This window comes from Kogia breviceps, chromosome 7 (assembly GCF_026419965.1).
Source record: "Kogia breviceps isolate mKogBre1 chromosome 7, mKogBre1 haplotype 1, whole genome shotgun sequence".
Taxonomy (NCBI): domain Eukaryota; kingdom Metazoa; phylum Chordata; class Mammalia; order Artiodactyla; family Physeteridae; genus Kogia; species Kogia breviceps.
The window spans coordinates 56,891,454-56,910,434 of NC_081316.1; the positions used below are offsets into that span (position 1 = coordinate 56,891,454).

At 36.1% G+C, this 18,981-nt stretch overlaps 1 protein-coding gene across 39 annotated transcripts in view; it reads left to right on the forward strand.

Moving 5' to 3' along the window:
- DLG2 (discs large MAGUK scaffold protein 2) overlaps window positions 1–18,981 on the forward strand; it is a 2,077,851-nt gene that overhangs the window by 1,482,980 nt on the left and 575,890 nt on the right. For all 39 annotated transcript variants that reach the window (XM_067038359.1, XM_067038349.1, XM_067038350.1 and 36 more), the window contains one exon: window positions 1,060–1,229. In XM_067038359.1, coding sequence (XP_066894460.1) covers window positions 1,060–1,229 — 170 coding nt within the window. The remainder of the gene's footprint in view (window positions 1–1,059; window positions 1,230–18,981) is intronic.

Consider the following 18,981-nt stretch of genomic DNA (forward strand, 5'->3'; position numbering starts at 1 on the left):
TCGGAGAGACCAGGTAGGAGGTTGTGGAAGTAGTTCAGGTGAGAGATGATGTTGACTTCAGCCAAAGGGGTAGCACTGGAGATGAGGAACCTGGATGGACTGTAGATATACTTTGCAGGTGGAGCCGAATGGGTGGTAGGAGGAGGGGTGAAGCAGGGGTAGCCCCTTATTTCTTACTCTGAGCAACACAGAGAACTGGGATGGGAAACACAAGAATGGATCCGTGGAGTGAGGGGAGGAACTCCTTCTAATCTCAAGTCTTACACCCTTAACCATTATTAATACTCTCACTAATTATTATTGTGAATATAAAAGAGATTTACAGTTCATGGCCACTATGAACTATAAAGTATCTAGAAAACTTAATGGAAAAGTCCACTTGTTCCTTCCCATGAAAAAAATGGCAAAAAGGAAAAGTCTAATGTAGGCCGTGTCATAATTCTTAGTTTTCAAAGAAAGTATCATGAAACGAATTTGAGGGGGAAAAAAAAACACTGGAAGATAATTTACCAGAAAGCTAACATTATTTCAGATGATTGAATCATGTATATATTTTTTTCTTTCTGCACATTATATTTTTCAGATTTTCTAAAATGATTATTACTTTTATAGCTAGTAAATTAAAAATTCAACAAAAACTAATTTATAAAGTTACATTTGCTATGTCTATATAGTCTATGGGAGTAAGTTCTGAGAACCACTTAAATTATAACCCTCAGTCAAGCCAATTAAAACCAATCAAAATGCTGATGTGACTGACAGAGACCTTAAAATATGTGTCCTTCTAACTGCCCCCTATGTGATGCAGTCCCAGTCAGAGTGGACTGGAGTTCAGTATGGGACCTGACCAGTAGGGTGGTCAATGTTGGGAAAACTGTGAAGGCTGAGGAGTTCAAGGTTTTCTTGATTTCCTTCATTTGAAGTATTTCTTCCAAATATAAATATTTTAAAATTGCCTATACCTTTTGCCTCCCCACATCTTAAGGTTACATACTCGTAAGATTCTTTCAGAAATTCTCTTAGCCACTCCTGACCTTTGCCTCTTTTCCTTTCTTTCAGGGTCAATGATTGTATCTTACGGGTGAACGAGGTGGATGTGTCAGAGGTTTCCCACAGTAAAGCAGTGGAAGCGCTCAAAGAGGCAGGGTCTATCGTTCGGCTGTACGTGCGTAGAAGACGACCCATTTTGGAGACTGTTGTGGAAATCAAGCTGTTCAAAGGGCCTAAAGGTAATAGACGCATAAATAACTCACAATAGAACACCAGTGACAACTTATTTGGCTAAAGATTATGCCATAACCCATCTATGTAGTCCATTCTTTTATTGTCTGATATTCAGCGCTTACCATGAGTTTTTAAATCCTACGATAATGGTAGGTTTTTACGTAGAGTAAAAGAAACCAATACTGTAAATATGAACTCAGAGAAGGAAAGGATAAATTTCTGAAGAAATTTTCTTATAAACAATAACAACAACCATCTACATTTTTCTATAAATTTTTAATCTTGCCGGATCATCATGACTTAGCGGGCATGTTAATACTTTCTAACTTTTCAAATGTAAATTGTAACCTCCCTCCTTTAGTAAAATAGTAATGTGAAAAATAATAATTGAAATAGCCTATCCTGAAATAACAATTATTATATTTTTATGACACTTGTGATTTGTTTTGATTTTATAATACTCGTATCTGTTGTATTCGAGTACTACATAGCATTTTATACTTGAAATAGTCAAAATAAGTTAAATTTTATTTTTCTGAAATGTTCACAAATCTGTTGAGGTAATTGCAGTTACCCTGGGGAATCACATTAACAGTAAGATGAATCATTATATTAATTTGTAAGAATAGTCCTTTGAGCTCTGCTCTTCAGAATGATGACATTTAATATTAACAGTATTTCAAATATTTTAGAAAAATCAAATAACTGGCTTGAGTATTTTAAATATTTTAAACGATTTTGACTACAGAGTCACAATAATCTTTTAGTAAATTATTTCTCTTCTCCTTAAAATCTGTGTAATCTCTAATGCTATATGTGATTTACAAATAAGCACACCACCTTCTCTGCGAGGTTGTGGTGGGTGCTATTTAAGATCTCAGACACAAGAGTCAGGCGGGACTGAGTTTAAAAGCCTGGTTCAGCCACTTACAAGCACAGTGACCGTTGGTTAGACCAACCCCCTTATTAAATGGGGATCATAATGGTAGCATCCCATTGGGCTTATGAGAATTAAACATTTAGCTAATAGCTGGCAAGTGGTGAGCAGAAAAGCTTGCTAGTTGAGTGCAGACTCCAGAGCCAAAGTGCCTAAGTTGGAATCGTAGCTCTGCAGCTCACTAGCTGTTTGACCTTGGGCAAATTGCTTAACCTCTCTGAGCCTTAATTTTCTCATCTACAAAATGCAAGTAATAATAGCACTTGCCCCTAGAAATGTTGTGAGGATTAGAAGAGTCAATATACATAAGGTGCTTAGAATAATGGCTGGCACAAATTGACAAGTATTAAATATATAGTATATACATGTTATTTGTAGTTTGCTCCATATACTTTCAGTCTTTGCTACAATTGTTTGGTAATCTAATAAAATAATCAAGGATCACTCGTGAGTTAAATTCAAATGCATTAAAATCACATAATTAATTCTGTGGGAGGTAGGCGGGAAGAAAAGAAGTAAAGCATTTCCATACCACAATGTCTGGTGATATGAAAGAAAAGACCTTCTATGCTACACATGTACTAAAATCATATTTGCCATGTGCTTTAAAGTTAAACCAAATGAGCATCCCACTACTTCGATTTAAAAGGTATACTATATATAAATAACGTAGATATTTCTACAGTTCAATTAACAGCAATTATTCAGCACAGCCTTAAGGCACATACTAGTTGTAAGCACTCAGCAAAGCATTTACCATCCATTAGGAAGTCATCGAGTGCTGAGTCACTCGATGACCTCCAGCTGCTCAGCAGAGCACTTAAAGGTTCTAGGGAATCGATAGCCAAAACTCCTTAATTTTATCAGGAACACATTTTGGGGGAACTCTATCTTTGGTATTAGGGCCCTAGCTGGTTTACTTCTGTCTGAACTATTTTCTCCTTTGAGCCAGGAGTGGGGCAGGAATTGCCCTGGGACAAAGAGAATGAGATGTGGGGACCAGTGAGCATTAATCAACCAGGACTACCCAGGCAATAACCCAATGAAAGTATGCAGCATATGCGTGATCTTTTTTTGGATCTTTTTTTGGATCTTTATTGGAGTATAATTACTTTACAATGGTGTGTTAATTTCTGCTTTATAACAAAGTGAATCAGTTATACATACACATATATTCTCATATCTCTTCCCTCTTGCGTCTCCTTCCCTCCCACCCTCCCTATACCACCCCTCTAGGTGGTCACAAAGCACCGAGCTGATGGGTGATGGGCTTTTTCTACTTTGGAAAGGAGAACAAGGAAACTGGTAGAGCTAACTTTACATCCCTGAAAGCAGGCTCCTGCCAAATTCCTGTAGAGGGCTGTGGGCCTATTGGTCCTGTTGGGATTATATTGAGTCAGTCATACTTTTTTGTACTGTCACCATACAAAGATCACTGATGGGGATTTGTTTCTCTATATAGAGCTTATTGATTTACAGAGAAAGAAACTGTTTTAGTCATTGTTTAAATCCTTGATGCCTTTCCCTGTGCCTTGAATGCAGGAAGTGCTGAATCAGAGTAAATTGGATTCTACACTAAATCTGATGATACCGTGCAGTCTTAACCTCCCTTGGCACCTATATTCTTTATTGTTGAATGATGATTTTTTTTTTAAATTTCTGTCAATGTTTAACTCATGCCATGGAAACTCTTATGCAGTGGAGACAATGAAGATGAATCAGATGTGCTTCTAATGGGAGAATCAGAAAGTTCTAATGGGAGAGAGAGACATAAAGCCAACTCACTTTAATGCTAGACAGAATAAAATCAGCTCTGTGGTTGAACTTGAGCCATGATTCCAATTGAACAAAGAGGAAGATGTGATTCATCTTAATCAGGAGATCCAAAATGCTCCAGAGAATTTAAAATTTAATATGTGCTTTCAGAACCTTATCTTCCCTTCACTGAGCATGTGGGCATTCTCAATAGTAAATATCGACACTCTCGCCAACTGGGCTAACTAGCCTCAATTATGAGTATATAATACAGAGCTAACTGAATGTGGTCGTTAATTTAGTTCTTCAGTGATTCAACAAATATTTATTAAGTATTTATTGTGGACTTGACACAGACCCAGACAATGAGGATTCACAACAAAAACAGAGAGAATTCTTGCTCAAGAAGATTATGGTCTGATATGGAAAACACCTATAATATAAATTGGGAAACATGCTATGAATGAGCATATTGATTATGAATGAGCATAAATGATTAAGGAGGCATGAATTAAATAGTGGGTCAAAGAAGACTTCCCTGAAGAAGTGCCACTTAAGCTAAACTTTGAAATACAAATAAAATTAGAAGTTAGCTGGACAAAGAGTAGAGGAAAGTATCCAGACAGAAGTAAAAAGCATGTGTGTATGAAGGCCCCAGTGTAGGAAAGATCTTCGTACCTTCTAGGAACTGAAAGAAGTCAGTTGTGATTGAAGTTTAATGATAAGATAGTGAACGACACGAAATGATATTGTCAAGGTGAGCAGGGGCCAGATCATGTACAGCTTCGTTGACTGTATTTACAGATTTGTTATCTTATTTCAAGTGCAATGGGAAGTTCTTGAAACGTGTTCAGCATGTGATATGGTCAAATTTGTTGTTTTTAGAAGATCACTCAGCTGCTGTAAAGAAAATGCATTGAAGGGAACAAGAGTGGGAACAGAGATCAGTTAGGGGACACTTGGAGAAGGTAGAGAAAAATGGATGGTGAAGATATAAGTGATGCCACTTATTGGTGATCTAGATGTGGGGTATGTCCAAGGTTGAGGCCCTTGGACATACTCTAACTGGTCCTTCTAATAGAGCAATCTAATGGATTGGGGTGCCATTTGTGAGATGGAGAAGGCTGTGGAGGAACCCGTATGGGGACTCTACTGGACATGTTGAGAAGACTGTGAAGATTCTGAAAAGGAGGCAGAACTGGAAAACATCTGTCTGAAAACCGTGTTAATACTCTGAATTTTTCCCATGTTTTATCAAATATCTGGAGTTGGGGAAATACCTGAATAATTGACTTTCTCACTTTTACCAATAGTCTTTAATATAAAAATCATGAATATGGCTACTTTATCTATTTTGAACATTTAGTAGATCTATTTTATAGACATTCTTAATGCCCCAGAACCTTTTTGTTTGGGGATTATTTTTGGTTTTGTTTATTTGTTTTTACATGGGACAGAAGGTAAACAGTGTTACTCCTTTTTGTTATATAGATGCAATGTTAAGGGATTCCTTGAAAAAATAATTTGTGGTAGAATTAAATTTTCAGTTTTCCAATTTATACCCTTATGTTTATTCTACCTATTGTACAAATCACTAAATCTGAGATGATCTTTGATGTATGTGATTTATCTTTATAGCAGTACTAACCTTCCCAATATTCAATTAGAATCATCTGGCTGATGATTTATAGCCATGTATTTCAATAAGGGATATTTGGGTAATATGCACTACTGACTTAGAATGTCTCTTCTTAACAATATATAAAAATTTCCCTAACCTCAAGTTATGGATTTGGTCATTGCAAGCAGCTGGGGTGTCTGTGTGCAGGCAGTCAGTTGAGAAAAAAATGGCTAATCATGTATAGGAAGTTGTGATTAGGCAAATCCATTTAGACTTGCCAAGCAACCAAAAATATGTGAGGAAGAGAATCTGAAGTGTGCATGTGGTTTCCCAGGAAATAGGTTTATAATAAAAGTCTTTCTAGTGACTTTCCCAAGGACACTCTAAGTCATAATTTCTCAGGAACTAGATAAGTAAACACTTGTAGACTGTTGGTTTCTGTGGCCTAAGCCAAAGAAGCCTAAACCTATATAAGAAGTGAGATGCCTTCTAAGATGTTCTTGCTGCTTACAGATAATATAGCTAGTTGAAGGCCAAGTTCTAGAACTGAAATATTAAGGCCATAGCGTTGTTAAATCCAAAGGTAGACTTTATTTAACCACCTTATTTTTTAATAAAAATTCAAAGAGTGGTAAATTCCGTCTAGCAAAAAACTTCATCAATTCTACATTATTTTTGAAAATGTTTTTAAACATCTTCAGTTTTAATTTCTTCATAGTTATATACATTTTTGCAGTTATAAAAGTCTGTAACAGTGCAAACTGCAAATGCAGTGAAGAATGCTCTCAGCTTTGCACAAGAAGTAAAAATAACTATAAAACACACTGACTGTAAAAGTCACTATACTAATGGCCATTTATAATGTGTATAATTCAACCATTAGAGAAGCCACATATGTAGTGATGAAGTTCCTGGACGTCTCTCTAAGTAGCTATGAAAACTAGAGTAAGTGTCTTAACCTCTTTGTGCCTCACCTTCCTCGTCTGCAAAATAGATGTAATTTTAGTATCTAATTCATAAGGTTATTTTCAGGATAATAATTGTAAATTCTCAATACATATTTAATTATTTTTACTATTTTTATTCTCATAATTGACTAAAAGTTGAATAAAGAAAAGCAGCAAAGCACATACTCATTCTGGTGCTTTAAAGTGCTTCCCATAGTATTTTACACAATCTAGTTCTTTAGTAAGGATTAATATTTCTTGGATTAAAGACTCGAAAGTTGGGCTTCCCTGGTGGCGCAGTGGTTGAGAATCCGCCTGCCGATGCAGAAGACACGGGTTCGTGCCCCGGTCCGGGAGGATCCCACATACCGTGGAGCGGCTGGGCCCGTGAGCCATGGCCGCTGAGGAGCCTGTGCTCCGCAATGGGAGAGGCCACAACAGTGAGAGGCCCGCATACCGCAAAAAAAAAAAATAAATAAATAAAATAAAAAAAGACTCGAAAGTTAATTAAAAGTTTTTAATATTAAGCAATTTCAGATGAAGCCAATATATATTTTCATGCATTGACTCAGATTTCTGCATGTATATACACACACACATATATTTTTAATGTATTGGTGTTGGCATCTGTATGTGCACATATATAGTATGTTCAGCTGTGTTGTTCTCTCTAGCTCTATATAAATTTATTTCTCACAGGTCTTAGTTACGATGTGGTGTATGAATCTATGTTTTCTGAAAATGTGCATATATGTCTGTTTGTATTTTTCCTTAGTTTTCCTAGTTTGGGCATAGATTTCAGTAGCCTCCATGTGTAGAAATATCTCCAAGCATGTTGAAAACTGTCCTCATGATGTCTCCTCAGGGTCAGCTTCCACCACCTGCCTGCCCTCCACCAGTACAATCTGCTCTTCCTTCCGTCCTCTCCATTTATGTTAAAGATTGTCCCACTCATCCAAATTAAAAAGTTCAAAGTCCTTTTCTTTTGATTCTTCTTTGCCACCTTTATTAAATCAGGCATCATGTCCTTTGGAAACTACCTCCAACATAACTAGTCTTCTCTTTAAAATCTCCACTGCCATTACTATGGTGTTCATATCTTCATTATGTCTTGTCTGAGCTACCGTAATAGACTCGATTGCCAATCCCTCCCTTCCATTCCCACACAATTCTAGATCAATCTTCCAAAAAACGCAGCTCTGTTAATTGTTCTCCCCTGCTCAAAAGTCTCTAGAGGTTCTTCCCTGGCACTTGGTAAAAATCTAAATTTCTTGTTACAGTATTTCACACCCTCTGTGATCTCCCTCTCCAGCAACAAAATTTGATTTTAGCCTTTTCTTCTCTCTTCTCTCATTCATCTGTCTTCTTATCCAGGTAAGCTGGACTATGCACAATTTCTTAAACACATGCCATACTTTCACGCCTCTAAGCCTTTGTTTGTCCTGTTCCCACCTTTGGAATGTGTTTCCTTACCACTGTGTTCACTACCTTTTGGCATCATATCCATCCGCAAGAGCCAAGACAGTTCAATTCTATCTCCTCCACAAAGCTATTACTGATCGACCCAATCAGAAGCAGCCTTTCACTTCGAAGAGCTTCTAAAATACTTCATTTCTTCCTCTTCTGTTCATTTGCTTGTTACCAGACCATCCAAGTAACCTTAGCACATAGAAAAGATAGCTATCAACAGCCCAAATTAAGGAGATAAACAAGCTGCAAAGTCTAACACTTAAGACACTGAGTTTACCATCTCTACCCTGGCCTGTGTTAAATGTGAAGCATTTAATGAACACTTAAAAGGGAAGTACAAGTCCTAGGTTTAGTCTGCAACCAAACTCTGTGTCGCAAGTAGGAGGAATTGGGGTGGAGAGCTGGAGTAGAGTCCAAGACAAATCATGCTCATCACTTATCAGCTCATACTCATCAGTATGGCGGGGGAAAAAGCAAGGGCCAAGATGGAAGCTGAATGATTTTACTGCCAAGAGGAGTTCCTTGTGAGGAAAACCCTTGCATGGACCCCTTACAGAAACTATCCATTCAAAAGATTGGGATAAAAAGTATTTGAAGCATCTAGCACTTTGCTTAACAGGCCAAGTAATCAAAAACCAATTTCCAGATTATTGAGGATTTTTATTTTATTTTTTCTTACTAGCCTACATAACAGATTTATTGTCCAGCCTGGTTAAATATCACCTTAGCATGCCTCTGATATTATAGACAATTTCTCAAATATCTAACTGGAATGAAGTTTATGACTTGTCTCGATCTCTGCGTACTCAATTATTTTCTCTCATCTGTCTTTCTTCCTCCATCTGTTCTGGTCTTTTTTCTCTCTGACACTAACATGGCCAGAGTAAACTTTCTCGGATTTGATATGAGAAACTCAACTGGCAGTTGTCAGAGATGGTCATTTGGTAAATTAACTGTTTCACAACTTGATTTTTGGTATATAGACCTAGAGCTACAGGTATTGAGTATACAAGTGCTCAATAAACATTTGAATGAGCTAAGATTTTAATTGAAAATTGAGTGTACCATCCTTACAACATAGTATAGAGATTGCCCGCACTGAAATTCTTCTTTTTATCCCATCTGTGCATGGATAATTTTGCTGACAGCGTTCTATAACAAGTTGGACAACTACCACCTGACCATGATAACTTGGGAATGTTTAGGTTAGCAAAGTTTTCAGTTGTCCAGAATTCAGCTGTTCATACCCAAATGGATCACCAGACCACCGGGTAAAAACTGAACAACGGTTATGCAGTGATTTTGATTGCTGGCATCCAACCATTTACTGCATCAAGGGATGCCATACGTTTCCCCTTTCTTGCTATGGGGTAAATTATAATGTATACTCATTTTTCAATGCACATAAAAATGTGTCTCTGAATGCAAGACACTATTTACTCTTTATTCAGGCCCCTGTCCCAGGCTCTGAGTTCTACATGGTAGGTAGACCTCTTTGTGGTGAAGGGCCTTTCTGAATAATGGTTTGACACTTTTTCTTTTTCTTTTTTAAAGCAGAGGGAGTTTTATTTTTTATTTATTTATTTTTGGCTGCGTTGGGTCTTCACTGTTGTGCACGGGGCTTTCTCTAATTGCAGCGAGTGGGGACTACTCTTCCTTGCAGTGAATGAGCATCTCATTGCAGTGGCTTCTCTCATTGCGGAGCACAAGCTCTAGGCACGCAGGCTTCAGTGGTTGTGGCTCACGGGCTCAGCTGTTGTGGCGCACGGGCCCAGTTGCTCTGCAGCATGTGGGATCCTCCTGGACCAGGGATTGAACCCGTGTCCCCTGCATCAGCAGGCGGATTCTTAACCACTGCACCACCAGGGGAGTCCCAATGGTTTGACTCTTAATGAGAACAAATGGCAATTCAGCTGTTTGGCATGAGATCTCAAAATACTACATTTTCCTTTTAGTGATAAATTTTTTGTCAATCCTTTTGAATTACCCAAATTGTTCTCTTGGAGGAAACAGGGATATGCTTGAGTGCATGTGTAGTGCAACATTTTACTGATATATAATGTTCAGAGTCTAAAAGAAAATGCCTAACTTCATGTTAAGCCAGGGAAATAGTCTTCTTGGAAATAAATTGTGACTAAATCACCACTCTCTGATCTCCCAAAGAACAAATACATTTTTTAAAATAATTGACAAAGGACAACATATTTGATGAGTTCACCTTGTTCCCAGGCACTTTCTGTAGAATTTCTTTATGTACATTGTTAGTTTCTGATCATTTCTGGATAAATGGTATGTACTTGTGGGTTGGGAGGCTCTTTCTCTAAGCTGATATTTAGTCAGTCTTTGTAATGACATCCGTAAAACAAAGCTCTCTCCTGAGCCTTGTAGCAAGTGCTTTATTCATGAAGAAACAAACTACAAATATTTCTACTATAGTCCCCACTCTTCTGTACATTATAACATCATAGGAGAGTAAAAACAATTAATTATATTTACTAAATCCTTTTGGAAATTAAGGAATGATTCCTCACCTCTCATTTGCCCTTTGAGGGTAACACTTGGCCATTGTTTCTTTTCTTACTTCTTTGCGTTTAAAGCTAGTTCATGAATTTTAACAATTTACGATCAATGGCTTTTTGAAAGTCAAAATTATTTTTTACCATGAAAACTTCAGATATAAAAAAATTGCCTTGGGCTTCCCTAGTGGCGCAGTGGTTGGGAGTCTGCCTGCCGATGCAGGGGACACGGGTTCGTGCCCGGGTCCGGGGGGATCCCACGTGCCGTGGAGCGGCTGGCCCGTGAGCCATGGCTGCTGAGCCTGCATGTCTGGAGCCTGTGCTCCGAAATGGGAGAGGCCACAACAGTGAGAGGCCTGAGTACCGCAAAAAAAAAAAAAAAAAAAGCCTTGTACTAGATGTAGTTTGGTTTATTGGCATTCAAAAGTTTTATAATTCACATAGAAAACACTGGTTACCTAGCTGTGAATATTTTCTCAGGTAAATACTTACTTGTATAACATTTTTTTCAATTTTTTAAAATTAAAGTATACTTGATTTATAATATTTTGTTAGATTCAGGTATACAGCAAAGTGATTCAGTTATTTTTTTCTGATTATATTCCATTATAGGTTATTACACAATATTGAATATAATTCCCTGTGCTATACAGTAAATATTTGTTGCTTGTCTATTTTATGATATCTGTTTATCCCATACTCCTAATTTATCCCCCTTCCCCCTACCCTTTGGAAACTATAAATTTGTTTTCTATGTCTATGAGACTGTTTCTGTTTTGTATATAGATGCATTTGTATGTATACTATTTTTAAAAGTTTTAAAAGTAAATGTGTTGCAGTGGTAAATACTATGACTATAAATCTTTCCAATTTAGGATCAGCAACAAAGCAATTTCATGAAAAGATTTTAGGATATGGACAGCATCTAAGTGCTTAAACCCTTGTTTTACCTAACTGTTAAATGGGCATATTAAGTAGCCTTGGCTATTGTGAGCATTTAATGAGATACCTGGTACATCTCAGTGCCCAATAATTTTAAAGTGTTCTCCTTCCTTGTTTATATTTTTAAGAAGCAAATATGTGCAGAAAATAATCCTCCATTCACTTGAAATATTTTATTCCAAAAACATTTATTAAACCAGGCATTCTAAGTGCTAAATCAAAGTAGTGACAATAAATAAAGATTTTTGGCTTTTCTCTCAAGTACCTTCCTAGAAAAATGGCATTCACCTAGACTGAAATAATGCAGTCCTTTTCTGCTAGCTGGCACTGACTTCATGCTAAATTCATCACAGTCCCCTAACTAAATCCATTTTGGTTCCCCAGCCCATCAACCAGTGTACATTAAATTCTTCTTCTTCTCTGGAACATTGAGATCCAATAAAACTAAAGATTGCAGTATTTTTTATTCATGGACCATGACTTCGAATGCCATTACCTGTCAGTCAGAAGTCTTGTACTACTACATGGACTTTGTCTCTGAGCGTAATTCAATTGCAGTGAGATAGACACGTCATCCCTCACAGAAAGATTAATAGGAAAGATTTTAAAAATTTATCTGCTTTTAATACCCATAAAGAAAGCCAACTTAGGAATTTTTAAACATGGAATATGCTATGGGCTAGCCAATTATGAGATCCCACCAAAAATCCACTGTAAGTAGGAAATTTTCACAATAAAGATGATATTAGGAAAGGTTGAGAATTATCAGTCAAGGCTAAACAGAGAGCAGTTGAAAAGACAACGCTCAGAATGGGAGAAAATATTTGAAAATGAAGCAACTGACAAAGGATTAATCTCCAAAATTTACAAGCAGCTCATGCAGCTCAATATCAAAAAACCAAACAACCCAATCCAAAAATGGGCAGAAGACCTAAATAGACATTTCTCCAAAGAACATATACAGATTGCCAACAAACACATGAAAGGATGCTCAACATCACTAATTATTAGAGAAATGCAAATCAAAACTACAATAAGGTATCACTTCATACCAGTCAGAATGGCCATCATCAAAAAATCTTTAAACAATAAATGCTGGAGAGAGTGTGGAGAAAAGGGAACCCTCTTGCACTGTTGGTGGGAATGTAAGTTGATACAGCCACTATGGAGAACAGTATAGAGGTTCCTTAAAAAACTAAAAATAGAACTACCATATGACCCAGCAATCCCTCTACTGGGCTTATACCCTGAGAAAACCATAATTCAAAAAGAGTCATGTACCACAATGTTCACTGCAGCTCTATTTGCAATAGCCAGGACACGGAAGCAACCTAAGTGTCCATTGACAGATGAATGGATAAAGAAGATGTGGCACATATATACAATGGAATATTACTCAGCCAAAAAAAGAAACAAAATTGAGTTATTTATACTGAGGTGGAGAGACCTGGAGACTGTCATACAGAGTGAAGTAAGTCAGAAAGAGAAAAACAGATAGCATATGCTAACACATATATATGGAATCTAAAAAAAAAAAAAAAATGGTCATGAAGAACCTGGGGCAAGACAAGAATAAAGATGCAGACATAGAGAATGGACTTGAGGACATTGGGGAGTGGGAAGGGTAAGCTGGGACAAAGTGAGAGAGTGTTATGGACATATATACACTACCAAATGTAAAATAGATAGCTAATGGGAAGCAGCCATATAGCACAGGGAGATCAGTTCAGTGCTTTGTGACCACCTAAAGGGGTGGGATAGGGAGGGTGGGAAGGAGACACAAGAGGGAGGAGATATGGGGATGTATGTATATGTATAGCTGATTCACTTTGTTATACAACAGAAACTGACACACCATTGTAAAGCAATTACACTCCAATAAAGATGTTAAAAAATGATAATAATAATAATAAATAAATAAATAAAAAGAGAGCAGTTACCAAGAGAGAAGAGTAAAAATAACAAAGGAAACAAATGAGGCACATTTTTCTAGGCGAGTCAGTGCCTTACAGTCCTGAATGAAGACATACATAATTTGATCAGTCTAGCACATTAGTCTTAGGAAGAAAGAGTTCAACAGTTGCTTCCCAGGAACCTAAAATATTCATTGAATATTCATGAGTAGTTGAATCATATGGGAAAATTTAGCCTTCACAGATCAATTCATTTGAATAAACTGTGGTACCAGTTTTTTAAAATCATGATAATTTTGATGTCCAAGCATTCCTATTTATCAAATATTCTAATCTCTCAAAATACACACATTCACTCATGTGTTTAGTAAAATATTAATTGACTACCTCCTGACTATGTAACTAAAAGTTGGAGATAGAGACCCAGTGTGCCCTTGAGGGAGACAGTGGTCCCAGCATAGTGTTTGAAATGTACATATACATAGATAATAACAAATACCATCTGATAAATATATATATAGGCTTTTATGAGGAAGTTTTGACCAAGACTTCAACTTCTACTTTAATGCTCTGGGAAGAAACAGCTTTTCAGCACTGGTGATAGCTATTCACTCGGGAGACTGCCCCAATCATTGGATTTTTTTCCCTATAACTGAGCTGAAAGTTGGAGTTTTTTGAAATTGTCCATCAGTTTTATTTCTGCCCTTTCCAGCTATGATGACAACTCTTCATAGAAGAGCCCTTCATACATTTGTAGGCTACTGTCAATTCTCCTCTTAGGCCTCTCTCCTTTAGACTGAGGAATCCCAGTTTATTAACCATTCTGGATACAGTGTGATTTTCAGACCCTTTATTTTACTGTTTCCATACTAGTAACTTTTTCAAGTTTGGCAATATCCTACCCAAATAACAATACACAGAGTTACATAGAGAGATCCATTGATATGCTTGTAAGTGCAGACCATGGTGAATAGAGTTCTTTATGTGAACTCCATACTCTGATTATTTAATATAATATAAAATTGTGTTAATGTTGTTTTTAAGACTCTTTTTGTTGGTTCATATCAAGATTATAGACAGTTAAAGACTTCATATGAATCACTGGCTATCAGATATATTACACTCTATTTTAGAATAATTGACTTTTAATGTAAATTTATAAATTGATATTTATCTCTATTAAATATAATATTGTTAAACTGAGCTTAACATCAAGAGCTATTGATATCATTTTTTTTATTAAGAACATTCACATTGTGTTTTATTTATTTATTTTTAATTTATTTTTGGCTCTGTTGGGTCTTCGTTGCTGTGTGCAGCTTTCTCTAGTTGCGGCAAGGGGGAGTTACTCTTCGTTGCAGTGCATGGGCTTCTCATTGTGGTGGCTTCTCTTCTTGTGGAGCATGGGCTTCTAGGCACACAGGCTTCAGTAGTTGTGGCACATGGGCTCAGTAGTTATGGCTTGCGGGCTGTAGAGCGCAGGCTCAGTAGTTGTGGTGCACGGGCTTAGTTGCTCCGTGGCATGTGGGATCTTCCCGGACTAGGGCTCGAACCCATGTCCCTGCATTGGCAGGCAGATTCCTAACCACTGTGCCACCAGGGAAGTCCCGATATCATTCTTAATAGTAATTCAACCGTTCCTCATATTAGCCACATTTTCCTCATTTGTGTCAATTACAGGTGACCTGAAGGTAAACAGATGGAATTCTTAGAAACAGGATTTGGCAGGGATGCATGTTGCCCAGCACACATAGATGAAATGAATCCCACAGTTATAAGGAAAGACTAAATACTGAAACAATAGAAAGATAAAGATAAAAATAATGCTTATAGGCAAAGTTTTCCACCAAGCAGACTATATGCTACTAAAGAACTGGTTTCCAGGTTATGAGAGCAGATTAATCTTATCTGCTTATAGGAATTCTCTCCTTCAATAACTCACAAAATAAACATAAGGAAAATCAGTAACAACAATAAATGTATGCTAACAGTGATGAAAGAACGCATGAAGCACAACTCAGTGCAATATACTCAAAAACTATGACTAAGGAAAGAAACAGTAGCAGAGAGGTTTAGAAAGTCTCAGGTGCTACCCCACTCCCATTCCCCTCCTGAAACTGGTGGTAATTGGCAAAATCCTGAGACTTCTTTCTCATTGATACCACTAAATCTTGGAAAAGAGGACACTGAGCTGGTACTCTTATCTTTTTCAGAGTAGTTGAACTTGCTGTTGGGAGAATCCAACATGGAGAAAGTAAGCAGCAGTGTTGATCTTCTCTAATGGAAATTAAGGTTCTGTAGCTGCATCTTGAATTAGAGAAATTACCCAACTAGGTGCATCTTGATTTAGGACATTAAACAAGATTCTCAAAAGACAGCAGAATTTGGGTGTTCTAAGAAAAATGGCACACTTGACTACAGCCTCTACTGACCTCTCCCCCAACTCATTCCTCAGCTATTGCCTCAGGTGCAGAAAGTCATTAGAATACAAAATACCCAGACCCCCATACTATAACTTAAAGGAAAAGCAAAATGAGTATATGTACAAAGGAAAAGAGTAAACTAGTCACATGTGCTATATCAGAGCAAAGTGTCTGATTGAGCTGCCCAACATTAGCAGGATGAAAAAAACTTAGTAACCTCTAAACATACCCCAATCAAATAGTTTTAAATCACATAGTTTTAAGCCAAAGGAAATCATCTAAAAATTATTTCAAGCAATAAAAGAATTGAGAAAGTTAGCTAGGTATAAAATTAATATATAGAAATCAATAGCATAATGAATATATATGCACGTATATGAACACAGTAACCAATTAAAAGATATAATAAAAGAAAGTATATCATTTATAGTAGCAACAAAAATTATAAACACTTAAGAATAAATGAGTGAGATTTATATGATAGTAACTAAAAGACTATTAAAGGGCATACAAGAAGGGAACTCTATAATATGTCATTGGAAAGAAAGATGTGACATCAAAAATGGTCAATTTTCACTTTTTCACTAAAGATTTAAAACAAAACTACCACTGAAAAAAAAATTTAAGCAAGAAAAGTTTATTCTAAAGTTTATATGGAAAAAATTAATAAGCAAGAATAGCCAAGAAAATTCAGAAAAATAATGTAAATGAGATAGGTCTTAGGCTATCAGACATTAAAATATTATGAAGCTATAATGAAAAAGTGAAAAGATATATCAAAGTAAAGGACTAAAAAAATCATAAATAGACAAGAAACATAGAGAAATTTAGTATATGATAAAGATGGCATTTTGAATAAGTGGGAAAAGATAAATGGTTTAATAAGTCATATGTGGAAAATTGTGCATCTATCTAAAAAAAAGTCTCTTCATAACCTAAACCCAAATAAGTTAACAATCCAATTTGTATTTTATTTTGTTTAAGAAATAAAAATACAGCTATAATGATAGACATGGGTAAATTGAACTATATTAAAATTCAGAACTTTTGTTCATCAAAAGAGAATAGAAAAGGAAGCCATAGAGTGGAGATGTTCCCAATAAATCTATCAGATATTTGTATGATGCTTTACCTTACTCATAATGAAAGACTGCAAATTGAAAGTACAAGATACATTTTTCACCTATTAGATTGTCCACTTTCAAAAACTGGGACAATGCACTGTGTTGGCAAGTGTGGTTAAAGAGGCTTCCTCATATATTGCTCCTTTATATTGGAGAGCAATGTTAAAATACCTCTAACTTTTTAAATGCTCAAACTATATTGATTCTAGTTCAAATGTCACTATAGTGATTCTACTTTTAGGAATTCAACCTGTAAATGAACTTACATAGGTGTGAAATAAAGTTAATTGCATAAATGTGTCTAGAATTTTTTTTAAATGACAAAGGAAGAATGGCTACAAAAATTTCAGTATATCCATGTAATACTATTCCACTGTTAAAAAAAGTAATAATAAGGAGTTCTATATGTACTAATAGGGAACAAAATCTCATATATGTTGTAAAACCATATACATGATGCAGACAATATACATAATGTTTTGTCATTTGTTTAAAGGAGAGATGAATATAAATAATATGCTTGTATACACAAAAATCATTTCTAGAAAAATAACTGGTAACAGTGGTTGCTCCAGAGAGAAAAACTGTGTGAGAGGAAAACTTATCTTTTTACTGTGTATTCTTCGTACCTTTCGGATTTCCTGTCATGTACGTATAGCATATTTTTAAATAACCCCAAAAAAAGTTTTTTAAGAAAACACAAAGTTGAGAAATGGAAGGATGAGCAAAAAAACAAAAAGGAAAATAGGTTTGGCAGTTTTAATACCAGCAAAATAGAATTCACACTTTAGAAAGTGCACATTTATTTTTCTGGTTATAAAAAGTAAATAGTACTCTGTACAATGAAATGATAACTAGTCATAAAAATAACTTAATATTAACATTTATAAATCCAGAAGTGTTAAAATGCAAGAAGAAATGGAAAGAAACACCACTTGATATATACCTTGAAAGATGCTTGACTAGGAAGAGAAATGCTGAGTGGATTTAGCTCAATTCATTCAATGAACATCTAATTTAATATCCCTCACCATGGACCAGGGAATGTAGAAAGGTGTAAGACTTTCTTCTCTCCTTCAATTTTCCATGATATAATTATTAGAGCCTTTAAAAGTACAATCCTTCGGTCAGAACTGTCTTGAACTGAGTTTTTCCACATTTAAATCAGTATGCCAAATAAACAATCTGAACATCTCACCTGAACCAGGGTGGATCAAAACTATTGTTTTCCCTGTCTGTCAAACCTACTCTTTTCTCATAAAAAGAAAGGCCTTTTTTTTTATGGAACTTGTCTTCAGAAGCTTCAACTGTTTTTTCTTTGATATTCTATTTTTTCCCAGGTGTTTGCACTTTGATTTTCTGATGAATCGAAGCAGCGTGCGGCTCTTTGTTTAAGGAGAGAGATGTTAGAACAAAAGGTGCATAATTTTCAGAAGTTTCTTTCCCCTATGCCTAAATTTAAAATCAAATTGATATTTTTCTTTTTTGCTTAAGAGGAAGCTAACCCTTTGAGACTCTGCACTGACATTAACTAATAAAAGAATCTTTTAGGTCTACTATCACATGGATTTCCTCACTGGTCTGAATAGCACAGCTGTGTATTCATTTGCTTGATTATCTGTCACATACATTTCCATCCTAAATTGTCACTGGCAACAAGCATTTTAGATGGCCCCAGCAAGACTGGTAGTGATCATTTCCTCATGGCTCCATCAGATCTGGCTTCAGAAAGGTTATGCTTTGGATGAGTGCTTGCAAAACAAAATGTGACAGTTGAGTGTTTGGCAACTCACCAACTGGTTGATGAAATTGAATTGCTCCCTTCTACATCTTTCCTTCAGCACTTGGAAATTAGTCTCTATTCATTCACAGAAGGAGCTGTGACCTTTGCAATGAGGAATCATGCCTGGTTACTTTGCTCATTGACTTAGTTGATACAGTTCCTCATTGTTGTAATTCACAACTTTTAAAAATGAGCTGGGACTTTCTTTTGGAACTTTTCTCAAGAAAACTCTTGCAATTTGAGAAAACTTAAGAAAAAACAGAAATTATTCTAGACATTAGTTATAAATTCAATATAATTTCTCAGGAATAAAACCCAACTGTTAT